Genomic DNA, 26,453 nt, shown 5'->3' with positions numbered 1-26,453 from the left:
ATTTACATTTAAGTCATTTAGCAGACGCTCTTATCCAGAGCGACTTACAAATTCCTTACTTGATGATCTTGTCCCTCGGGATAATAAACACTACTTCCTTACTTGATGATCCTATCCCTCGGGATAATAAACACTACTTCCTTACTTGATGATCTTGCCCCTCAGGATAATAAACACTACTTCCTTACTTCATGATCTTGTCCCTCAGGATAATAAACACTACTTCCTTACTTGATGATCCTGTCACTCGGGATAATAAACACTACTCCCTTACTTCATGATCTTGCCCCTCGGGATAATAAACACTACTTCCTTACTTCATGATCTTGTCCCTCAGGATAATAAACACTACTTCCTTACTTGATGATCTTGCCCCTCGGGATAATAAACACTACTTCCTTACTTGATGATCTTGTCCCTCAGGATAATAAACACTACTTCCTTACTTGATGATCTTGTCCCTCGGGATAATAAACACTACTTCCTTACTTCATGATCTTGCCCCTCGGGATAATAAACACTACTTCCTTACTTCATGATCTTGTCCCTCAGGATAATAAACACTACTTCCTTACTTGATGATCTTGCCCCTCGGGATAATAAACACTACTTCCTTACTTGATGATCTTGTCCCTCAGGATAATAAACACTACTTCCTTACTTGATGATCTTGCCCCTCGGGATAATAAACACTACTTCCTTACTTGATGATCTTGTCCCTCAGGATAATAAACACTACTTCCTTACTTGATGATCTTGTCCCTCGGGATAATAAACACTACTTCCTTACTTCATGATCTTGCCCCTCGGGATAATAAACACTACTTCCTTACTTCATGATCTTGTCCCTCAGGATAATAAACACTACTTCCTTACTTGATGATCTTGCCCCTCGGGATAATAAACACTACTTCCTTACTTGATGATCTTGTCCCTCAGGATAATAAACACTACTTCCTTACTTGATGATCTTGCCCCTCGGGATAATAAACACTACTTCCTTACTTGATGATCTTGTCCCTCAGGATAATAAACACTACTTCCTTACTTGATGATCTTGCCCCTCAGGATAATAAACACTACTTCCTTACTTGATGATCTTGCCCCTCGGGATAATAAACACTACTTCCTTACTTGATGATCTTGTCCCTCAGGATAATAAACACTACTTCCTTACTTGATGATCCTGCCCCTCGGGATAATAAACACTACTTCCTTACTTGATGATCTTGCCCCTCGGGATAATAAACACTACTTCCTTACTTGATGATCTTGCCCATCAGGATAATAAACACTACTTCCTTACTTGATGATCTTGCCCATCAGGATAATAAACACTACTTCCTTACTTGATGATCCTATCCCTCGGGATAATAAACACAACTTCCTTACTTGATGATCTTGCTCTCGAACGTCTTGGCGCTCCTCCACTTGCGGATGCACTTGAGGCAGTAACAGTGGCAGCAGTTGGACAGGATGCCGAAGCGTCTCTCACTGGGGTTGGCCTTGTCAAACACCACCTCCATACACACGCCACACTGCATGTCCTTACTGCGCTGGATGGCAAACGACAGCTCCATGTCCTTCTCATGGGCCTCGATGCAAGCCTGAAGAGGAATAACAAAGGTATAGCTAACCACTATAATGCATTATGAAGCCTGGGGGGGATACTAAAGGTATAGCTAACCACTATAATGCATTATGAAGCCTGGGGGGGGTGGAATACTAAAGGTATAGCTAACCACTATAATGCATTATGAAGCCTGAAGAGGAATAACAAAGGTATAGCTAACCACACTAATGCATTATGAAGCCTGGGGGGATACTAAAGGTATTGCTAACCCCTATAATGCATTATGAAGCCTGAAGAGGAATAACAAAGGTATAGCTAACCACTATAATGCATTATGAAGCCTGGGGGGAGTACTAAAGGCATAGCTAACCACTATAATGCATTATGAAGCCTGAGGGGAATACTAACGGTATAGCTAACCACTATAATGCATTATGAAGCCTGGGGGGAATACTAAAGGTATAGCTAACCACTATAATGCATTATGAAGCCTGAGGGGAATACTAACGGTATAGCTAACCACTATAATGCATTATGAAGCCTGGGGGGGGGATACTAAAGGTATAGCTAACCACTATAATGCATTATGAAGCCTGAGGGGAATACTAAAGGTATAGCTAACCACTATAATGCATTATGAAGCCTGGGGGGAATACTAAAGGTATAGCTAACCACTATAATGCATTATGAAGCCTGGGGGGAATACTAAAGGTATAGCTAACCACTATAATGCATTATGAAGCCTGAGGGGAATACTAAAGGTATAGCTAACCACTATAATGCATTATGAAGCCTGGGGGGGGGATACTAAAGGTATAGCTAACCACTATAATGCATTATGAAGCCTGAGGGAAATACTAAAGGTATAGCTAACCACTATAATGCATTATGAAGCCTGATGGGAATACTAAAGGTATAGCTAACCACTATAATGCATTATGAAGCCTGGGGGGAATACTAAAGGTATAGCTAACCACTATAATGCATTATGAAGCCTGGGGGGGAATACTAAAGGTATAGCTAACCACTATAATGCATTATGAAGCCTGGGGGGGGGGGGATACTAAAGGTATAGCTAACCACTATAATGAATTATGAAGCCTGAAGAGGAATAACAAAGGTATAGCTAACCACTATAATGCATTATGAAGCCTGAAGAGGAATAACAAAGGTATAGCTAACCACTATAATGCATTATGAAGCCTGAAGAGGAATAACAAAGGTATAGCTAACCACTATAATGCATTATGAAGCCTGAAGAGGAATAACAAAGGTATAGCTAACCACTATAATGCATTATGAAGCCTGAGGGGAATACTAAAGGTATAACTAACCACTATAATGCATTACGAAGCCTGAGGGGAATACTAAAGGTAAAACTAACCACTATAATGCATTATGAAGCCTGGGGGGAATACTAAAGGTATAGCTAACCACTATAAGGCATTATGAAGCCTGGGGGGAATACTAAAGGTATAGCTAACCACTATAATGCATTATGAAGCCTGAGAGGAAATACTAAAGGTATAGCTAACCGCTATAATGCATTATGAAGCCTGAGGGGAATACTAAAGGTATAGCTAACCACTATAATGCATTATGAAGCCTGGGGGGGGGGATACTAAAGGTATAGCTAACCACTATAATGCATTATGAAGCCTGGGGGAATACTAAAGGTATAACTAACCACTATAATGCATTATGAAGCCTGAGGGGAATACTAAAGGTATAACTAACCACTACAATGCATTATGAAGCCTGGGGGGAATACTAAAGGTCTAGCTAACCACTATAATGCATTATGAAGCCTGAAGAGGAATAACAAAGGTATAGCTAACCACTACAATGCATTATGAAGCCTGGGGGGAATACTAAAGGTATAGCTAACCACTATAATGCATTATGAAGCCTGGGGGAATACCAAAGGTATAACTAACCACTACAATGCATTATGAAGCCTGGGGGGAATACTAAAGGTATAGCTAACCACTATAATGCATTATGAAGCCTGGGGGGAATACTGAAGGTATAGCTAACCACTAAAATGCATTATGAAGCCTGGGGGGAATACTAAGAAGGTATAGCTAACCACTATAATGCATTATGAAGCCTGGGGGGAATACTAAAGGTATAGCTAACCACTAAAATGCATTATGAAGCCTGGGGGGAATACTAAAGGTATAGCTAACTACTATAATGCATTATGAAGCCTGAGGGGAATACTAAAGGTATAGCTAACCACTATAATGCATTATGAAGCCTGGGGGGGGGATACTAAAGGTATAGCTAACCACTATAATGCATTATGAAGCCTGGGGGGGGGGGGGGGGGATACTAAAGGTATAGCTAACCACTATAATGCATTATGAAGCTTGGGGGAATACTAAAGGTATAGCTAACTACTATAATGCATTATGAAGCCTGGAGGGGGGGGGGGGGTATACTAAAGGTATAGCTAACCACTATAATGCATTATGAAGCCTGGAGGGGGAAACCAAAACAAGTTAACCACCAGAAACCATCACAGGGCAGTTAACAAAACAATGATGAGGTCATTGGAAATGGTTAAGTGTCTCAATTCTAGAAAACTGATACTTCGTAGTATATAAATACAGTATAACAAGGCGACTAAGTATTGGTGTGTTCTGACGGAGGGGACCGTTACCTTGGTGTGTTCTGACGGAGGGGTCCGTTACCTTGGTGTGTTCTGACGGAGGGGACCGTTACCTTGGTGTGTTCTGACGGAGGGGACCGTTACCTTGGTGTGTTCTGACGGAGGGGACCGTTACCTTGGTGTGTTCTGACGGAGGGGACCGTTACCTTGGTGTGTTCTGACGGAGGGGACCGTTACCTTGGTGTGTTCTGACGGAGGGGACCGTTACCTTGGTGTGTTCTGACGGAGGGGACCGTTACCTTGGTGTGTTCTGACGGAGGGGACCGTTACCTTGGTGTGTTCTGACGGAGGGGACCGTTACCTTGGTGTGTTCTGACGGAGGGGACCGTTACCTTGGTGTGTTCTGACGGAGGGGACCGTTACCTTGGTGTGTTCTGACGGAGGGGACCGTTACCTTGGTGTGTTCTGACGGAGGGGACCGTTACCTTGGTGTGTTCTGACGGAGGGGACCGTTACCTTGGTGTGTTCTGACGGAGGGGACCGTTACCTTGGTGTGTTCTGACGGAGGGGACCGTTACCTTGGTGTGTTCTGACGGAGGGGACCGTTACCTTGGTGTGTTCTGACGGAGGGGACCGTTACCTTGGTGTGTTCTGACGGAGGGGACCGTTACCTTGGTGTGTTCTGACGGAGGGGACCGTTACCTTGGTGTGTTCTGACGGAGGGGACCGTTACCTTGGTGTGTTCTGACGGAGGGGACCGTTACCTTGGTGTGTTCTGACGGAGGGGCGTGTGTTAACGGGACCGTTACCTTGGTGTGTTCTGACGGAGGGGCGTGTGTTAACGGGACCGTTACCTTGGTGTGTTCTGACGGAGGGGCGTGTGTTAACGGGACCGTTACCTTGGTGTGTTCCGATCGCTGTGCGTCGTTGGAGGGATGGAGCACCTGCAGACCGCACATGTCACACACGTCGCCGTGGAGATAGGCACAGTTAAGTCCGTAGCGACACTCCCCCATGGCGGCGTAGGGACACAGAGTCTTCCTCAACTCCTTATTGTCTACCGCTGGGTCTTTCTCTTGCTCCAGCAGAGGACCCATCCTCATGCCTTCAGACTTCACCGGGTCTAATGGGGGAGGGGAAAGAGAAGAGAGCGGGAGGAGAGACGTGAGCGAGAGGAGAGACGAGAGCGAGAGGAGAGACGAGAGCGAGAGGAGAGACGAGAGCGAGAGGCGAGACGAGAGCGAGAGGCGAGACGCGAGCGAGAGGAGAGACGCGAGCGAGAGGAGAGACGCGAGCGAGAGGAGAGACGCGAGCGAGAGGAGAGACGCGAGCGAGAGGAGAGACGCGAGCGAGAGGAGAGACGCGAGCGAGAGGAGAGACGCGAGCGAGAGGAGAGACGCGAGCGAGAGGAGAGACGCGAGCGAGAGGAGAGACGCGAGCGAGAGGAGAGACGCGAGCGAGAGGAGAGCGAGGTGAGAGAGCCGAACACAGACACACACCCTTATTAAAGACACATGGAAACAGTCATTGTCATGGCGCCAACAAAATGGTGTCATTTATTTACCTCATTAGTCTGGTGGTCTATAAACCAACGTGTAAATAAAAGATGCTGAAATGGCCCCAAAAGGGAACAAATCAACCAGAAGTGATCCCCTCCCTCTCTCCTCTGACAGAAAAATACCCCTGTTCAGTGGGAGACTGGATTGGGGAACATTTGGCAGCAGACCAAACAGAAAGGGGATGCTGTGAATTCCAAAATGGCACCCCATTTCCTATATATACTGCCATACTTTTGACCAGCGCCCACAGGGGCCAAAAGTACTGCATTAGTAGGTGACTGACAATACATCATGTCCATCCTACAGGGAGACAGGAGGGACAGACTGAAAGTGTCTTATTGACTTAGTAAGTTACTGACAATACATCATGTCCCCCCTACAGGGAGACAGGAGGGACAAACTGACAATACATCATGTCCCCCCTACAGGGAGACAGGAGGGACAAACTGACAATACATCATGTCCCCCCTACAGGGAGACAGGAGAGACAGACTGACAATACATCATGTCCATCCTACAGGGAGACAGGAGGGACAGACTGACAATACATCATGTCCCCCCTACAGGGAGACAGGAGAGACAGACTGACAATACATCATGTCCATCCTACAGGGAGACAGGAGGGACAGACTGACAATACATCATGTCCCCCCTACAGGGAGACAGGAGGGACAAACTGAAAGATCACAACATTCAAATCATCCATAAAGGCTTTTCCTTTCACACCGTGTCCGGCCACGTGGCAGAAGCTGGCAGCGACTGGCATATCAGTGGCTCTGGACACACACCCTTACAGCAAGCTAATGACACCCTGGCAGACTGGCACAAACTCACCCTGTTAGCAGTTGGGCTAGCTAAGGACACCCTGGCAGGCTGGCACAAACTCACCCTGTTAGCAGTTGGGCTAGCTAAGGACACCCTGGCAGACTGGCACAAACTCACCCTGTCAGCAGTTGGGCTAGCTAAGGACACCCTGGCAGGCTGGCACAAACTCACCCTGTCAGCAGTTGGGCTAGCTAAGGACACCCTGGCAGGCTGGCACAAACTCACCCTGTCAGCAGTTGGGCTAGCTAAGGACACCCTGGCAGGCTGGCACAAACTCACCCTGTCAGCAGTTGGGCTGGCTAAGGACACCATCTGCCTCTCAAATGGAACTCTATTCTGTACAGAGTGCACTGATTAAGACCATAGCCCATAGTAACAGGGTGTCATTTTGCCCCTAGCAACAGGGTGTCATTTTGCCCCTAGCAACAGGGTGTCATTTTGCCCCTAGCAACAGGGTGTCATTTTGCCCCTAGCAACAGGGTGTCATTTTGCCCCTAGCAACAGGGTGTCATTTTGCCCCTAGCAACAGGGTGTCATTTTGCCCCTAGCAACAGGGTGTCATTTTGCCCCTAGCAACAGGGTGTCATTTTGCCCCTAGCAACAGGGTGTCATTTTGCCCCTAGCAACAGGGTGTCATTTTGCCCCTAGCAACAGGGTGTCATTTTGCCCCTAGCAACAGGGTGTCATTTTGCCCCTAGCAACAGGGTGTCATTTTGCCCCTAGCAACAGGGTGTCATTTTGCCCCTAGCAACAGGGTGTCATTTTGCCCCTAGCAACATGGTGTCATTTTGCCCCTAGCAACAGGGTGTCATTTTGCCCATAGCAACAGGGTGTCGTTTTGCCCATAGCAACAGGGTGTCATTTTGCCCATAGCAACAGGGTGTCATTTTGCCCATAGCAACAGGGTGTCATTTTGGACGTAGCTTCGCTCTCCCCCTCCACAGTTGAGCTAGCTAAGGATACCATCTGAGTCCCAAACAGCACCCTAAGCCCTATACACACTTAGTGTATTTAGGAACACCTGACCAGGTGAATTTGTCACTTGTTAAATCCACTTCAAAATCAATGTAGACAAAGGGAAGGAGACAAGTTAAAGAATGATTTTTAAGCCTCGAGACACTTGAGACTTGGATTGTGTATGTGTGCCATTCAGAGGGTGAATGGGAAAGACAAATTATTTGTGTGCCTTTGAACAGGAAGTGGTGCCAGGTGCACTGGTTTGTGTCAAGAAATGCAAAGCCGCTGGCTTTTCACTCTCAATAGCTTCCTGTGTGTGTCAAGAATGATCCACCACCCAAAGGACATCCAGACAAATTGACACAACTGTGGGGAAGCACTGGAGTCAACATGGGCCAGCAGCCCTGTGGAACGCCTTCGACACCTTGTAGAACACAGTACACACAGCCTAGTTGGTACCTGGGGCACTCCAGCAACAGGGTTGTCTACCCCTGGTGTGGTGCCTAGTTGGTACCTGGGGCACTCCAGCAACAGGGTTGTCTACCCCCGGTGTGGTGCCTAGTTGGTGCCTGGGGCACTCCAGCAACAGGGTTGTCTACCCCTGGTGTGGTGCCTAGTTGGGACCTGGGGCACTCCAGCAACAGGGTTGTCTACCCCTGGTGTGGTGCCTAGTTGGTACCTGGGGCACTCCAGCAACAGGGTTGTCTACCCCTGGTGTGATGCCTAGTTGGTACCTGGGGCACTCCAGCAACAGGGTTGTCTACCCCTGGTGTGATGCCTAGTTGGTACCTGGGGCACTCCAGCAACAGGGTTGTCTACCCCTGGTGTGGTGCCTAGTTGGTACCTGGGGCACTCCAGCAACAGGGTTGTCTACCCCTGGTGTGATGCCTAGTTGGTACCTGGGGCACTCCAGCAACAGGGTTGTCTACCCCTGGTGTGATGCCTAGTTGGTACCTGGGGCACTCCAGCAACAGGGTTGTCTACCCCTGGTGTGGTGCCTAGTTGGTACCTGGGGCACTCCAGCAACAGGGTTGTCTACCCCTGGTGTGGTGCCTAGTTGGTACCTGGGGCACTCCAGCAACAGGGTTGTCTACCCCTGGTGTGGTGCCTAGTTGGTACCTGGGGCACTCCAGGAACAGGGTTGTCTACCCCTGGTGTGGTGCCTAGTTGGTGTCTGGGGCACTCCAGCAACAGGGTTGTCTACCCCTGGTGTGGTGCCTAGTTGGTACCTGGGGCACTCCAGCAACAGGGTTGTCTACCCCTGGTGTGGTGCCTAGTTGGTACCTGGGGCACTCCAGCAACAGGGTTGTCTACCCCTGGTGTGGTGCCTAGTTGGTGTCTGGGGCACTCCAGCAACAGGGTTGTCTACCCCTGGTGTGGTGCCTAGTTGGTACCTGGGGCACTCCAGCAACAGGGTTGTCTACCCCTGGTGTGGTGCCTAGTTGGTACCTGGGGCACTCCAGCAACAGGGTTGTCTACCCCTGGTGTGGTGCCTAGTTGGTACCTGGGACACTCCAGCAACAGGGTTGTCTACCCCTACACCAGCTGAACCCTACATTAGTTTGACAGTACACTATTATTGATGAGGAGTTTCAACTGAAAGGTTGGTGATCGCAAACCTCAAGACTTCCCCGGAGATCACATGGCTCTGGGGTTGAGAGGAGATTTAGCAGCCTGGGGCCTGAATGAGGACCAGCCAGTGTGACAGGGTGGAGAGGAGATTTATCAGCCTGGGGCCTGAATGAGGACCAGCCAGTGTGACAGGGTGGAGAGGAGATTTATCAGCCTGGGGCCTGAATGAGGACCAGTCAGTGTGACAGGGTGGAGAGGAGATTTAGCAGCCTGGGGGGGCCTGAATGAGGACCAGCCAGTGTGACAGGGTGGAGAGGATATTTAGCAGCCTGGGGCCTGAATGAGGACCAGTCAGTGTGACAGGGTGGAGAGGAGATTTAGCAGCCTGGGGCCTGAATGAGGACCAGCCAGTGTGACAGGGTGGAGAGGAGATTTAGCAGCCTGAATGAGGACCAGTCAGTGTGACAGGGTGGAGAGGAGGTTTAGCAGCCTGGGACCTGAATGAGGACCAGTCAGTGTGACAGGGTGGAGAGGAGATTTAGCAGCCTGGGGTCTGAATGAGGACCAGCCAGTGTGACAGGGTGGAGAGGAGATTTAGCAGCCTGGGGCCTGAATGAGGACCAGCCAGTGTGACAGGGTGGAGAGGAGATTTAGCAGCCTGAATGAGGACCAGCCAGTGTGACAGGGTGGAGAGGAGATTTAGCAGCCTGAATGAGGACCAGCCAGTGTGACAGGGTGGAGAGGAGATTTAGCAGCCTGGGGCCTGAATGAGGACCAGTCAGTGTGACAGGGTGGAGAGGAGATTTAGCAGCCTGAATGAGGACCAGTCAGTGTGACAGGGTGGAGAGGAGATTTAGCAGCCTGAATGAGGACCAGCCAGTGTGACAGGGTGGAGACAAGATTTAGCAGCCTGGGGCCTGAATGAGGACCAGTCAGTGTGACAGGGTGGAGAGGAGATTTAGCAGCCTGAATGAGGACCAGTCAGTGTGACAGGGTGGAGAGGAGATTTAGCAGCCTGAATGAGGACCAGTCAGTGTGACAGGGTGGAGAGGAGATTTAGCAGCCTGAATGAGGACCAGCCAGTGTGACAGGGTGGAGAGGAGATTTAGCAGCCTGAATGAGGACCAGCCAGTGTGACAGGGTGGAGAGGAGATTTAGCAGCCTGGGGCCTGAATGAGGACCAGCCAGTGTGACAGGGTGGAGAGGAGATTTAGCAGCCTGAATGAGGACCAGTCAGTGTGACAGGGTGGAGAGGAGATTTAGCAGCCTGGGGCCTGAATGAGGACCAGTCAGTGTGACAGGGTGGAGAGGAGATTTAGCAGCCTGAATGAGGACCAGCCAGTGTGACAGGGTGGAGAGGAGATTTAGCAGCCTGAATGAGGACCAGCCAGTGTGACAGGGTGGAGAGGAGATTTAGCAGCCTGAATGAGGACCAGTCAGTGTGACAGGGTGGAGAGGAGATTTAGCAGCCTGAATGAGGACCAGTCAGTGTGACAGGGTGGAGAGGAGATTTAGCAGCCTGAATGAGGACCAGTCAGTGTGACAGGGTGGAGAGGAGATTTAGTAGCCTGAATGAGGACCAGCCAGTGTGACAGGGTGGAGAGGAGATTTAGCAGCCTGGGGCCTGAATGAGGACCAGCCAGTGTGACAGGGTGGAGAGGAGATTTAGCAGCCTGGGGCCTGAATGAGGACCAGCCAGTGTGACAGGGTGGAGAGGAGATTTAGCAGCCTGAATGAGGACCAGCCAGTGTGACAGGGTGGAGAGGAGATTTAGCAGCCTGAATGAGGACCAGCCAGTGTGACAGGGTGGAGAGGAGATTTAGCAGCCTGAATGAGGACCAGCCAGTGTGACAGGGTGGAGAGGAGATTTAGCAGCCTGAATGAGGACCAGTCAGTGTGACAGGGTGGAGAGGAGATTTAGCAGCCTGAATGAGGACCAGCCAGTGTGACAGGGTGGAGAGGAGATTTAGCAGCCTGGGGCCTGAATGAGGACCAGCCAGTGTGACAGGGTGGAGAGGAGATTTAGCAGCCTGAATGAGGACCAGTCAGTGTGACAGGGTGGAGAGAAGATTTAGCAGCCTGGGGCCTGAATGAGGACCAGCCAGTGTGACAGGGTGGAGAGGATATTTAGCAGCCTGAATGAGGACCAGTCAGTGTGACAGGGTGGAGAGGAGATTTAGCAGCCTGGGGCCTGAATGAGGACCAGCCAGTGTGACAGGGTGGAGAGGAGATTTAGCAGCCTGGGGCCTGAATGAGGACCAGCCAGTGTGACAGGATGGAGAGGAGATTTAGCAGCCTGAATGAGGACCAGTCAGTGTGACAGGGTGGAGAGGAGATTTAGCAGCCTGAATGAGGACCAGTCAGTGTGACAGGGTGGAGAGGAGATTTAGCAGCCTGAATGAGGACCAGCCAGTGTGACAGGATGGAGAGGAGATTTAGCAGCCTGAATGAGGACCAGTCAGTGTGACAGGGTGGAGAGGAGATTTAGCAGCCTGAATGAGGACCAGTCAGTGTGACAGGATGGAGAGGAGATTTAGCAGCCTGGGGCCTGAATGAGGACCAGCCAGTGTGACAGGGTGGAGAGGAGATTTAGCAGCCTGAATGAGGACCAGTCAGTGTGACAGGGTGGAGAGGAGATTTAGCAGCCTGGGGCCTGAATGAGGACCAGTCAGTGTGACAGGGTGGAGAGGAGATTTAGCAGCCTGAATGAGGACCAGTCAGTGTGACAGGGTGGAGAGGAGATTTAGCAGCCTGAATGAGGACCAGTCAGTGTGACAGGGTAGAGAGGAGATTTAGCAGCCTGGGGCCTGAACGAGGACCAGCCAGTGTGACAGGGTGGAGAGGAGATTTAGCAGCCTGGGGCCTGAACGAGGACCAGCCAGTGTGACAGGGTGGAGAGGAGATTTAGCAGCCTGGGGCCTGAATGAGGACCAGTCAGTGTGACAGGGTGGAGAGGATATTTAGCAGCCTGAATGAGGACCAGTCAGTGTGACAGGGTGGAGAGGAGATTTAGCAGCCTGGGGCCTGAATGAGGACCAGTCAGTGTGACAGGGTGGAGAGGATATTTAGCAGCCTGAATGAGGACCAGTCAGTGTGACAGGGTGGAGAGGAGATTTAGCAGCCTGGGGCCTGAATGAGGACCAGTCAGTGTGACAGGGTGGAGAGGAGATTTAGCAGCCTGGGGCCTGAATGAGGACCAGTCGGTGTGACAGGGTGGAGAGGATATTTAGCAGCCTGGGGCCTGAATGAGGACCAGTCAGTGTGACAGGGTGGAGAGGAGATTTAGCAGCCTGGGGCCTGAATGAGGACCAGTCAGTGTGACAGGGTGGAGAGGAGATTTAGCAGCCTGAATGAGGACCAGTCAGTGTGACAGGGTGGAGAGGAGATTTAGCAGCCTGAATGAGGACCAGTCAGTGTGACAGGGTGGAGAGGAGATTTAGCAGCCTGAATGAGGACCAGTCAGTGTGACAGGGTGGAGGGGAGATTTATCAGCCTGGGGCCTGAATGAGGACCAGTCGGTGTGACAGGGTGGAGAGGATATTTAGCAGCCTGGGGCCTGAATGAGGACCAGTCAGTGTGACAGGGTGGATAGGAGATTTAGCAGCCTGAATGAGGACCAGTCAGTGTGACAGGGTGGAGAGGAGATTTAGCAGCCTGAATGAGGACCAGCCAGTGTGACAGGGTGGAGAGGAGATTTAGCAGCCTGAATGAGGACCAGTCAGTGTGACAGGGTGGAGAGGAGATTTAGCAGCCTGAATGAGGACCAGCCAGTGTGACAGGGTGGAGAGGAGATTTAGCAGCCTGGGGCCTGAATGAGGACCAGTCGGTGTGACAGGGTGGAGAGGATATTTAGCAGCCTGGGGCCTGAATGAGGACCAGTCAGTGTGACAGGGTGGATAGGAGATTTAGCAGCCTGAATGAGGACCAGCCAGTGTGACAGGGTGGAGAGGAGGTTTAGCAGCCTGAATGAGGACCAGTCAGTGTGACAGGGTGGAGAGGAGATTTAGCAGCCTGGGGCCTGAATGAGGACCAGCCAGTGTGACAGGGTGGAGAGGAGATTTAGCAGCCTGGGGCCTGAATGAGGACCAGCCAGTGTGACAGGGTGGAGAGGAGATTTAGCAGCCTGAATGAGGACCAGCCAGTGTGACAGGGTGGAGAGGATATTTAGCAGCCTGAATGAGGACCAGTCAGTGTGACAGGGTGGAGAGGAGATTTAGCAGCCTGGGGCCTGAATGAGGACCAGTCAGTGTGACAGGGTGGAGAGGAGATTTAGCAGCCTGAATGAGGACCAGCCAGTGTGACAGGGTGGAGAGGAGATTTAGCAGCCTGGGGCCTGAATGAGGACCAGCCAGTGTGACAGGGTGGAGAGGAGATTTAGCAGCCTGAATGAGGACCAGTCAGTGTGACAGGGTGGAGAGGAGATTTAGCAGCCTGAATGAGGACCAGCCAGTGTGACAGGATGGAGAGGAGATTTAGCAGCCTGAATGAGGACCAGTCAGTGTGACAGGGTGGAGAGGAGATTTAGCAGCCTGAATGAGGACCAGTCAGTGTGACAGGGTGGAGAGGAGATTTAGCAGCCTGAATGAGGACCAGCCAGTGTGACAGGGTGGAGAGGAGATTTAGCAGCCTGGGGCCTGAATGAGGACCAGCCAGTGTGATAGTCACAACATGGTAAAGACCACCGCGTTGAATGACTGGACCAGACAGGCTGCACCTCGCTATCGGTACGTGTTACATGTTTTAAGGCACTTTAACTTTCAATTATAATAATCTTTGTGTATTTATGTACAAGTAGGCTCAATCACAAGCTTCCTAGACACACTCACCCCTTCCACAATAGTACGGCTGGCCTGGTACAAACTCTGCAGCCATAACCCAGTCCCCTGCCCCGGATCCATGAGGGTTCTCTGGGCCGTCCGCTGACTCACCACCCGCTGATCCACTGGGAACGGGGGCCAGGGCGCTGGCGGTGAGGGACGTAGGAGTGAGAAGGGCGCAGGCGGAGGCAGAGGACGGCAGCGACGGCTTGGGCCCAGGCATGTCTTCTTTAGAGTGTTCAAACCTGGAGGGAGAGAGAGGGAGGGAGAAGGGGAGAGAGAGGGAGGGAGAAGGGGGTGGGGAGGGAGAAGGGGGTGGGGAGAAGGGGAGAGAGAGGGAGGGAGAAGGGGAGAGAGAGGGAGGGAGAAGGGGAGAGAGAGGGAGAAGGGGAGAGAGAGGGAGAAGGGGAGAGAGAGGGAGAAGGGGAGAGAGAGGGAGAAGGGGAGAGAGAGGGAGAGGGGGAGAGAGAGGGAGAAGGGGAGAGAGAGGGAGAAGGGGAGAGAGAGGGAGAAGGGGAGAGAGAGGGAGAAGGGGAGAGAGAGGGAGAAGGGGAGAGAGAGGGAGAAGGGGAGCGAGAGAGAGAGAAGGGGAGAGAGAGGGAGAAGGGGGTGGGAGGGGGGGTCAGAGAGCAAGAGAGACCGGTCAGAGGAGGCAGAGAAAGAATAATGTAAACGATTCAATGTTAAGGTTTATCTAGGCTATCTAAATAATGTCATCCAGTCCTCAAGGAATTTTCTTGCAGGGAACTGAACTCATCTTGCAACCAACTTTTAATTGAAGACAAAGCTTCACCGTCACTCCCTCAGAACTGTTCACTACTGATATCTATATTATTTATTTAACCTTTAACTAGGCAAGTCAATTAAGATCAAATTCTTATTTACAATGACGGCCTACCAGGGGCAGAAGGACAGATTTGTACCTTGTCAGCTCGGGGATTCGACAACACTCTAACCACTAGGCTACCTGCCGCCCCTACACTCTAACCACTAGGCTACCTGCCGCCCCTACACTCTAACCACTAGGCTACCTGCCGCCCCTACACTCTAACCACTAGGCTACCTGCCGCCCCTACACTCTAACCACTAGGCTACCTGCCGCACCTATATACCTGTGTGTAGATTATTACTACATTGATATGCTAGTCATTTAGCAGACGCTCTTATCCAGAGCAACTTACAGTAGAGGGATTACATTTTCATGCTTCCCCCCCCACCCTTTGTCATACTGGTCTCTCGTGGGAATCAAACCCACAACCCTGGCGTTACAAGCGCTATGCTCTACCAACTGAGCTACACGGGACCTCCTCCTCCTCCTACGTTGGGATCCGATATAGATGTGTGTAGACTAGTACTCAGTTGGGATTCTACACACAGGTGTATAGCCTACTACTGAGCAGCAGCAGTCTACACAGGTATATAGAATCCCAACGTAGTAGTAGTTATAACATTGGGGTCCCACAAGGGTCAATATTAGGCCCCCTTCTGTTTACCACCTATATAAAATGATCTCCCACAAATTAACATGCAGACGTATGCAGACTATACAGTACTATATGTACACTCAAAACAACAAGACTAGTTGTTAACAAGTTAACTAAAGCCATTTTTTTTATTGTGTTTCTAAAAACGGATGACTAATTCTTACCGCCATTTTAATAAAAATCGACAAGATCAGACTTCTCTTAGAAATCCATTGATTCTTCCCAACCAGCTGTTCTTGTTAAATGGGGAGAATGTGAATGTTGGTGTCTAGCTTCGGGTCTGTGAAAGTTGGTGTCTAACGTCGGGTCTCTGAAAGTTGGTGTCTAACGTCGGGTCTCTGAAAGTTGGTGTCTAACGTCGGGTCTCTGAAAGTTGGTGTCTAACGTCGGGTCTCTGAAAGTTGGTGTCTAACGTCGGGTCTCTGAAAGTTGGTGTCTAACGTCGGGTCTCTGAAAGTTGGTGTCTAACGTCGGGTCTCTGAAAGTTGGTGTCTAACGTCGGGTCTCTGAAAGTTGGTGTCTAACGTCGGGTCTCTGAAAGTTGGTGTCTAACGTCGGGTCTCTGAAAGTTGGTGTCTAACGTCGGGTCTCTGAAAGTTGGTGTCTAACGTCGGGTCTCTGAAAGTTGGTGTCTAACGTCGGGTCTCTGAAAGTTGGTGTCTAACGTCGGGTCTCTGAAAGTTGAGTGTCTAACATCGGGTCTCTGAAAGTTGTGGCCTGCTGGAGGTCATTTTGCAGGGCTCTGGCAGTGCACCTCTTTGCACAAAGGCGGAGGTAGCGGTCCTGCAGCTGGGTTGTTGCCCTCCTACGGCCTTCTCCACGTCTCCTGATGTACTGGCCTGTCTCCTGGTAGCGCCTGCATGCTCTGGACACTACGCTGACAGACACAGCAAACCTTTTTGCCACAGCTCGCATTGATGTGCCATACTGGATGAACTGCACTACTTGAGCCACTTGTGTGGGTTGTAGACTCCGTCTCATGCTACCACTAGAGTGAGAGCACCGCCAGCATTCAAAAGTGACCAAAACATCAGCCAGGAAGCATAGGAACTGAGAAGTGGTCTATGGTCACCACCTGCAGAATCACTCCTTTATTGGGGGTGTCTTGCTAATTGCCTATAATTTCCACCTTTTGTCTATTCCATTTGCACAACAGCATGTGAAATTTATTGTCAATCAGTGTTGCTTCCTAAGTGGACAGTTTGATTTCACAGAAGTGTGATTGACTTGGAGTTACATTGTGTTGTTTAAGTGTTCCCTTTATTTTTTTGAGCAGTGTATATACACATCTGTGTAGACTATAACGTTTACATAACATATTTATTTTCAGCTGTCAACATTAAAAACAGAGTGTACAGACCACTGCTATGAAGGAAGTGTCAAGCTGGCAACATGAATAGCAAAGCATAATTAATTTAACAGATTTAAGGCATTTCTGTAGGATGAATTTTACAGGACGTCTTATCGAGTAATGAACTCTGACCTCTGGACTGAGCCTCGGATTAGACTACAGCTGAATACCTCTGGGGACTGGGCCTCGGTTTACACTACAGCTGAAGACCTCTGGGGACTGGGCCTCGGTTTAGACTACAGCTGAAGACCTCTGGGGACTGGGCCTCGGTTTAGACTACAGCTGAAGACCTCTGGGGACTGGGCCTCGGTTTAGACTACAGCTGAAGACCTCTGGGGACTGGACCTCGGTTTAGACTACAGCTGAAGACCTCTGGGGACTGGACCTCGGTTTAGACTACAGCTGAAGACCTCTGGGGACTGGGCCTCGGTTTAGACTACAGCTGCTAGCCACCCTGGCCTTACAGACAAACTCAAGCATTGGGCAAACAAGAGGTGCTGAGGGGGGGAGCAAGGACCAGGGGGACGGATAGAGAGACAGGAGAGGGGGATGAGGAACGCATGAGTAAAATGACGGAAGAGCCGTGGAATAACACGAACCAACAGGGGAGGAGGGCAGTCAAAGAGAACAGCAAGGGGAGGAGGGCAGACAAAGAGAACAGCAAGGGGAGGAGGGCAGACAAAGAGAACAGCAAGGGGAGGAGGGCAGACAAAGAGAACAGCAAGGGGAGGAGGGCAGACAAAGAGAACAGCAAGGGGAGGAGGGCAGTCAAAGAGAACAGCAAGGGGAGGAGGGCAGACAAAGAGAACAGCAAGGGGAGGAGGGCAGACAAAGAGAACAGCAAGGGGAGGAGGGCAGACAAAGAGAACAGCAAGGGGAGGAGGGCAGACAAAGAGAACAGCAAGGGGAGGAGGGCAGACAAAGAGAACAGCAAGGGGAGGAGGGCAGACAAAGAGAACAGCAAGGGGAGGAGGGCAGTCAAAGAGAACAGCAAGGGGAGGAGGGCAGACAAAGAGAACAGCAAGGGGAGGAGGGCAGACAAAGAGAACAGCAAGGGGAGGAGGGCAGACAAAGAGAACAGCAAGGGGAGGAGGGCAGACAAAGAGAACAGCAAGGGGAGGAGGGCAGACAAAGAGAACAGCAAGGGGAGGAGGGCAGACAAAGAGAACAGCAAGGGGAGGAGGGCAGTCAAAGAGAACAGCAAGGGGAGGAGGGCAGTCAAAGAGAACAGCAAGGGGAGGAGGGCAGTCAAAGAGAACAGCAAGGGGAGGAGGGCAGTCAAAGAGAACAGCAAGGGGAGGAGGGCAGACAAAGAGAACAGCAAAGAGACACTTATGCAATTGCCATGCAGGCTGCAGTGCTCTCCATCCTGCCCTGGGGCTGCATCCCAATTGGCACCCGGTTCCCTTTATAGAGCAGTACTTTTGATCAGACCAATGGGCCCTGTTCTAAAGTAGTATACTATATAGGGAATAGGGCTCTGGTCTAAAGTAGTGCACTATATAGGGAATAGGGCCCTGGTCTATAGTAGTGCACTATATAAAGAATAAGGTGCCATTTGGGACCCAGAAAGAACTCCACAACAGCTCCAGGACCCGGTAGTTCATCTACAATAAAGACCCCCAGAGAGGAGCCCATTCTCTAGCTGCCCCTCCTGTCTAACACCCTCGCTCCTCCTCCAGCCCCCTCTTCTTCCTCCTCCAGCCCCCCTCTTCTTCCTCCTCCAGCCCCCCTCTTCTTCCTCCTCCAGCCCCCCTATTCTTCCTCCTCCAGCCCCCCTATTCTTCCTCCTCCAGCCCCCCTATTCTTCCTCCTCCAGCCCCCCTATTCTTCCTCCTCTAGCCCCCCTATTCTTCCTCCTCTAGCCCCCCTATTCTTCCTCCTCTAGCCCCCCTATTCTTCCTCCTCTAGCCCCCCCATTCTTCCTCCTCTAGCCCCCCCATTCTTCCTCCTCTAGCCCCCCCATTCTCCCTCCTCTAGCCCCCCCATTCTCCCTCCTCTAGCCCCCCCATTCTCCCTCCTCTAGCCCCCCCATTCTCCCTCCTCTAGCCCCCCCATTCTTCCTCCTCTAGCCCCCCTATGGAATAATGAGGGCTGATACATCTCCATCATATGGACTGATGGAGGAATCTTCCTTATTCCACCCCTCTTCTTCCTCCTCTAGCCCCCCTCTTCTTCCTCCCTCCTCATCCTCCTCCTCCACCCCCCCTATGGAATAATGAGGGCTGATACATCACCATCATATGGACTGACTGATGGTATGTAAAGGAACATTCCTCCAACAGCAGCAGCACAATGCTACACATGTTCCAGTCCTCTCAGTGGGCAGGCTAGTAGTCAAATAAATAGTCTGTATGGAAAAGTAGAAGATATTACCATATCCACCCAGACAGCTAAACAAAACACATTCCCTTTAGGTCTAGTTACATAACAACAGGTCAATTAGCCTAGATGTATGTCTTCCTACGGACGGACTATGTAAATCCTTGTTATTACCATAAATCTAGGCTAGACGGCTAACAAAAGCTAATCGTGTGCATTCCAAATTGCACCCTTATTCCTGATATAGTGCACTACATTTGATCAGGGCCCTGGTCAAAAGTAGTGCACTAAATAGGGAAAAGGGAGCCTTTTGGGACACAGACGTTCTCTAAAAACAGACAGTTGACCTGGGAGCATGCTAGCAGCGGTAACTATGGGATGGTAGCTATTGGATGGTAGCTATGTGATGGTAGCTATGGGATGGTAGCTATGGGATGGTAACTATGGGATGGTAGCTATGGGATGGTAGCTATGGGATGGTAGCTATGGGATGGTAGCTATGGGATGGTAGCTATGGGATGGTAGCTATGGGATGGTAGCTATGGGATGGTAGCTATGGGATGGTAGCTATGGGATGGTAGCTATGGGATGGTAGCTATGGGATGGTAGCTATGGGATGGTAGCTATGGGATGGTAGCTATGGGATGGTAGCTATGGGATGGTAGCTATGGGATGGTAGCTATGGGATGGTAGCTATGGGATGGTAGCTATGGGATGGTAGCTATGGGATGGTAGCTATGGGATGGTAGCTATGGGATGGTAACTACGGGGATGCTGCTAAAAGCAGACAAATAGGAGAGACGCTGTCTGAATGAACTGGTTGAACTCATGTTCTGTCTATAAAACAACTGTGGTGGGAACTAGTGCAGTGAGATGTGTTAGGATTGTGACGTAGGCTCGGACTCCCACGCTGACGGCAGGGCCTGCATTGTGGCTCCTGGATATCATTGGATTTAGTGCAGTGAGATGTGTTAGGATTGTGACGTAGGCTAGGACTCCCACGCTGACGGCAGGGCCTGCATTGTGGCTCCTGGATATCATTGGATTTAGTGCAGTGAGATGTGTTAGGATTGTGACGTAGGCTCGGACTCCCACGCTGACGGCAGGGCCTGCATTGTGGCTCCTGGATATCATTGATTTAGTGCAGTGAGATGTGTTAGGATTGTGACGTAGGCTCGGACTCCCACGCTGACGGCAGGGCCTGCATTGTGGCTCCTGGATATTTACATTTAAGTCATTTAGTCATTGATTTAGCCTACTGTTTTAAAAAAACGCAGATAGTAGTCCATTTAAAAATGTTCACGAGTACCCGTTAAGCCCATACAACTCTCACGTCACATAACAATACATACTCAAGTGAGTCTCTCAACTCGGCACAAATTAAAATGCTCTCTCAAGTGTGCCATTTCAGGGCGACTCGCACTTTTCCTTCTCACAACATTGTGTCACATTTCAGTCTCAATCTCATTTCCCAGCCTGCCATTTTGTTTTTAAAAACAGATAACACCATGAAAAGGCCTTGCTTGGGAAAACATTCCTAGGAGTAACAACAACATCACAGCATAGAAATTGCAACCCGAGATTATTTACACAGTAAGAGACATTGTAGGGCGGTCTGACTTTCTCAGAACACAATGTACATACGGGTGTTTGATTTGATGGAGTGTTTTTGAGTTGTTGGGTAATTGGCATGTTGACCTAGCTAGCCTGGTCGGTTTGGACAATCTTGCCCACTCCCAACGCTCATTGTAACGACAAACCATATGAGTTGGCAAGACAGCACAAACATCTGGGACCAGGCTAATGTTTTACATTTCAGTCATTTAGCATACGCTCTTATCTAGAGAGACTTACAGTTAAGTGCATTCATCTCCAGATAGCTAGATGGGACAACCACATATCACAGTCATAGTCAGTACATTCATCTTCAGATAGCTAGGTGGGACAACCACATCACAGTCATTGTCAGTACATTCATCTCCAGATAGCTAGGTGGGACAACCACATATCTCAGTCAGTCAGTACATTCATCTTCAGATAGCTAGGTGGGACAACCACATATCACAGTCACATAGTCAGTACATTCATCTCCAGATAGCTAGGTGGGACAACCACGAGAAGAGGAGAGAGTAGTGGGAGAGAGAGAGAGAGAGAGGGCGAAAAATTAGGCTTGCATGACCATATGGGTAGGGATTGAATGGGTAGTGGCTGGAGGAGAGATGGAGACAAAGTAGTGATCAGACATATGGGGGGGGGGGGTTGCAGTGAGATCAGTAGGCGATCAGCCACTAGTGAAGATTAAGTCAAGCATATTGCCGGCCTTGTGAGTGGGAGATGACTGGGAAAGGGTGACGTCAAAGAGGAAAGGACTGGAAAGAAAGAGGGGGAGAGAAATGAAGTCAGTCGTCGGGAGGTTGAAGTTGCCAAGTACGATGAGTGGTGAGGCATCGTTGGGAAATGAGCTCATTAAGATATCAAGCTCATTGAGGAACTCTCCAAGAGCACCAGAGGGGTATCCTACAAAACAGTTTTTAGGAGTTTAGGGAGGCAACTCAGTTCAACTCGTGATAACCTGTCATACGAAAGTAGCTGTACTTTTAGCCAAGTACGTTTCCATGGCATCAAATTCTTCAGAACTAACCTGCTCTGGGGCAGGTTAAAATATATAACGTCACACATTTAGTAATGACAGAACGCATTTTAAAACTTCATGCAATGTAACACTTTTTGCATGTCTTCATATCGAACGGTGAAGGAAAATAAGAGCTTTGTATTTTATTAGGATCCCCATTAGCTGTTGCAAAAGCAGCAGCTACTCTTCCTGGGCTCCACATGAAACGTGATACAGATCATCATTAGACAAGAACAGCTCAAGGACAGAACAACATAAACATTTTGTTTTTAAAGGCACACGTAGCCTACATATCAATGCCTACACACAAACTATCTAGGTCAAATAGGGGAGAGGCGTTGTGCTGCGAGGTGTTGCTTTATCTGTTTTTTGAAACCAGGTTTGCTGTATATTTGAGCAATATGAGATGGAAGGAAGTTACATGCAATAAGGGCTCTATATAACACTGCACGTTTCCTTGAATTTGTTCTGGATTTGGGGACTGTGAAAAGACCCCTGGTGGCATAAATGTGTGTGCCAGAGCTGTGTGCAAGTTTGTCTATGCAAACAATTTGGGATTTTCAACAGGTTAATGTTTCTTATAAAAATAAGAAGTGATGTCATCAGTCTCTCCTCAACTCTTAGCCAAGAGAGACGGGCATCGTATTTAAAATCAGCCCTCTGTTTACAATGAAGAGCAAAACGTGCCACTCTGTTCTGAGCCAGCTGCAGCTTAACTAGGTGTTACCTTGCAGCACTGGACCACACGACTGGACAATAACCAAGATTAGACAAAACTAGAGCCTGCAGGACTTGCTTTGTGGAGGAGTGGGGTGTCAGGAAAAAAGCAGAGCATCTCTTATTAAGGCTAGATCTCTCCCCATCTTAGCAACCATTGAATCTATATGGTTTTGACCATGACAGTTTACCATCTAAGGTAACGCCAAGTAATTTAATCTCCTCAACTTGTTCAACAGCCACAACATTCATTACCAGATTCAGCTGAGGTCTATAACTTAAGGAATGATTTGTACCAAATACAATGCTCTTAGTTTTAGAGATGTTCAGGACCAGTTTATTACTGGTCACCCATTCCAAAACATACTGCAAATCTTTAAGGGTTTCAGTGACTTCATTAGCTGTGGTTGCTGATGCGTATATGTTTGAATCATCAGCATACACGGACACACATGCTTTGTTTAATGCCAGGTCATTGGTAAAAATAGAAAAGAGGGCCAAGAGAGCTGCCCTGCGGTACACCACACTTTACATGTTTGACATTAGAGAAGCTTCCATTGAAGAAAACCCTTTGAGTTCTATTAGATAGATAGTTCTGAATCCACAATATGGCAGAGGTTGAAAAGCCATAACACATAGGTGTTTTCAACAACAGGTTATGGTCAATAATATCAAAGGCTGCACTGAAATCTAACAGTACAGCCCCCCACAATCTCCTTATTTTCAATTTCTTTCACCCAATCAGTCATTTGTGTCAGTGCAGTACATGTTGAGTGCCCTTCTCTATAAGCATGCTGAAAGTTCTGTTAGTTTGTTTACAGAGAAATAGCATTATATGTGGTCAAACTGTTTTTTCCAACAGTTTGCTAAGAGCTGGCAGCAAGCTGATAGGACTGCTGTTAGAACCAGTAAAAGCAGCTTTACCACTCTCGGGTAGTAGAATGACTTTGGCTTCCCTCCAGGCCTGAGGACACAGACTTTCCTCTAGGCTCAGATTAAAGATATGACAGATAGGAGTGGCTATAGAGTCAGCTACCATCCTCAGTAGCTTTCCATCTAAGTTGTCAATGCCAGGAGGTTTGTCATTATTGATCGATAACAATCATTTTCCCACCTCGACCACACTAACTTTACAAAATTCAAACTTGCACTGCTTTTCTTTTTTCTTTTGCATGAATTGCTCACTGTTTGTCGAGTGACATTTCCTGCCTACGTTTCCCCACGTTGCCAATTAAATAATAATTAAAATAATTGGCAACATCAAATGGTTTTGTGATGAATTAAGCCGTCTGATTGGATGAAAGATGGGGTAAGCCATCTGATTGGCTGAAAGATGGAGTTGAATTTGGTCATTCTGCTCATCATTTCATTTAAAGTAGTTCTAAGTGTTTTCCCATCATTCTTTATGTCATTGATCTTGGCTTCATAATACCGTTTCTTCTTCTTTGTGTTGAGTTTAGTCACATCATTTCTCAATGTGCAGGAAGTCAGCCAGTCAGATGTGTAGCCAGACTTATTAGCCACTTCCTTTAGCCCCATTTCTTTCAACCATACAGTTTTTCAATTCCTCATCAATCCATGGAGATTTAACAGTTCTAACAGTCAGTTTCTAATCTATATTTGCTTCATGGGACACCCCTTTGGTAGGTGATAGATAATGTTAAGCTTGAGTGGACAAGTGACTGACTGCATGGAATTTAAATGAGGAGATGGACAGGTGAGAGAGAGAGCGAAGAAAAAAATCTCCACTTCGGAGAAAGGAGTAGTCCACCACCGCGACATCCAGAAGCTCTCAGACTACGAGAGAAAACGTAGATGAAGAAACAGCAGCTGGGAGGCGCAGTGTTCTCTGGGTAATCCATGTCTCCATCGGGGCAATATAGGCTGATATGACGGCAGATGTTGTCCCATTGCTAGGGCCCTTAATGACCTCTAGCCTGGTTGATCCCCGGTATGGGTGCGTGTAAGCAACGTGAACAACATGTTGACATTAGGAAACCGCTGTGGCGTTTCGTGGCGTTGCGTTCTTAGGTGTCAGATGATTCCCTGGAAAAGCATTCCACTATATAGCCTGCTAACTGTTTTCAGAAGCAAAGCTGACTAACCAGTCACTGACTGCACTAAACATACTGTTTCCTACTGCTGTCTCCGTCAATAGTAAAAACATACTGTATCCTACTGCTGTCTCAGTCAATACTAAACATACTGTATCCTACTGCTGTCTCCGTCAATACTAAAAACATACTGTATCCTACTGCTGTCTCAGTCAATACTAAACACACACTGTATCCTACTGCTGTCTCAGTCAAAACTAAACACACTGTATCCTACTGCTGTCTCAGTCAATACTAAACATACTGTATCCTACTGCTGTCTCCGTCAATACTAAACATACTGTATCCTACTGCTGTCTCCGTCAATACTAAACATACTGTATCCTACTGCTGTCTCCGTCAATACTAAAAACATACTGTATCCTACTGCTGTCTCCGTCAATACTAAAAACATACTGTATCCTACTGCTGTCTCCGTCAATACTAAACATACTGTATCCTACTGCTGTCTCCGTCAATACTAAAAACATACTGTATCCTACTGCTGTCTCCGTCAATACTAAACATACTGTATCCTACTGCTGTCTCAGTCAATACTAAAAACATACTGTATCCTACTGCTGTCTCCGTCAATACTAAAAACATACTGTATCCTACTGCTGTCTCAGTCAATACTAAACATACTGTATTCTGCAGCCAATGGCCTGCATCTAAGATGTAAACACAGCCTTTGATGAGCCGTCAGTGTGTTAACTAAAGTTAGCTCCCAACGACTGAAATAAGATATCTGTTTGAGTGCAGTTGAAATATGCAGAATGCTACACGAATGGTCTTTATCATTCTTGGCATCCGATCGCAAGGCGCTAGAGTGGGTAGTACGTACGGCCCAGTACATCACTGGTGCAGGGCTCCCTGCCATCCAGGGCCACGATACCAGGAGATGTCAGAGGAAGGTCCTAAAAGTTGTCAAAGACTCAGCCACCCAAATCGGTACCGATACAGCAAGTTTTGAAACAGGACCCTGAACAGCTTCTACCCCCAAGCCATAAGACTGATAAATAGTTAGTTTAAGATGCACTATGCAGACATTGCGCAGTCACTTCCTGGTTACAAAAATTCTAATAATTCACTTAATTTCAGTTTGTGACAAAACAAGCAAACATAGTGTAGAGAATCGTTGTACCAACTGAAATATATTTTCCATTATCAAATATATATTTTTCAGCTATTCGAAGCTAGTGTACAAAACCGAAAGCGGAAAAAAAAAATTAACGGGAAGCATAGAAATATCGCACATAGAACAGCTCTACCACTTTAGAGTCGCTTCCAATGAGAATGACAGATCTATAACACACATTTCTATGTGAATTTGGGTTGGGTCGCCCAAAAGGTGACTTATTGCAGCTTTAAATATTTAACCAAGTAGCCGGACGATCTGCACTGACCATGTTCGCACAACCCCCCCCCCCCCACACTCACTCAAATACACTGCTGCTACTGTTTATTATCCATCCTGTTCAGTCACTTTACCCCTACCTATATGTACATATATACCTCAATTACATCGTACCCCTGCACATCGACTCTGTACTGTTACCCCTTGTGTGTATATAGTCAAGTTATCATTACCCATTGACTCTGTACTGTTACCCCTTGTGTGTATATAGTCAAGTTATCATTACCCATTGACTCTGTACTGTTACCCCCCCGTGTATATAGTCAAGTTATCATTACCCATTGACTCTGTACTGTTACCCTGTGTGTATATAGTCAAGTTATCATTACCCATTGACTCTGTACTGTTACCCTGTGTGTATATAGTCAAGTTATCATTACCCATTGACTATGTACTGTTACCCTGTGTGTATATAGTCAAGTTATCATTACCCATTGACTCTGTACTGTTACCCTGTGTGTATATCGTCAAGTTATCATTACCCATTGACTATGTACTGTTACCCTGTGTGTATATCGTC

The 26,453-nt window shown here is 48.5% G+C and overlaps 1 protein-coding gene across 2 annotated transcripts in view; it reads right to left on the bottom strand.

Moving 5' to 3' along the window:
• The window catches only part of LOC129845848 (probable E3 ubiquitin-protein ligase makorin-1), a 79,488-nt gene that overhangs the window by 49,131 nt on the left and 3,904 nt on the right, over window positions 1-26,453 (bottom strand). Inside the window, exons 3-5 of one of the 2 annotated variants that reach the window (XM_055913772.1) lie at window positions 13,927-14,162; window positions 5,087-5,310; window positions 1,393-1,607 (exon numbers count right to left, since the gene is read on the bottom strand). In XM_055913772.1, coding sequence (XP_055769747.1) covers window positions 1,393-1,607; window positions 5,087-5,310; window positions 13,927-14,162 — 675 coding nt within the window. Of the gene's footprint in view, window positions 1-1,388; window positions 1,608-5,086; window positions 5,311-13,926; window positions 14,163-26,453 lie in introns of those variants that run through there. The other variant, XM_055913773.1, reaches the window with a different exon arrangement.

This window comes from Salvelinus fontinalis, unplaced genomic scaffold (assembly GCF_029448725.1).
Source record: "Salvelinus fontinalis isolate EN_2023a unplaced genomic scaffold, ASM2944872v1 scaffold_0384, whole genome shotgun sequence".
In the NCBI taxonomy this organism is placed as follows: domain Eukaryota; kingdom Metazoa; phylum Chordata; class Actinopteri; order Salmoniformes; family Salmonidae; genus Salvelinus; species Salvelinus fontinalis.
Note: the sequence above shows the minus strand (reverse complement) of the source record. Positions and strands in the feature narration are given on the sequence as shown.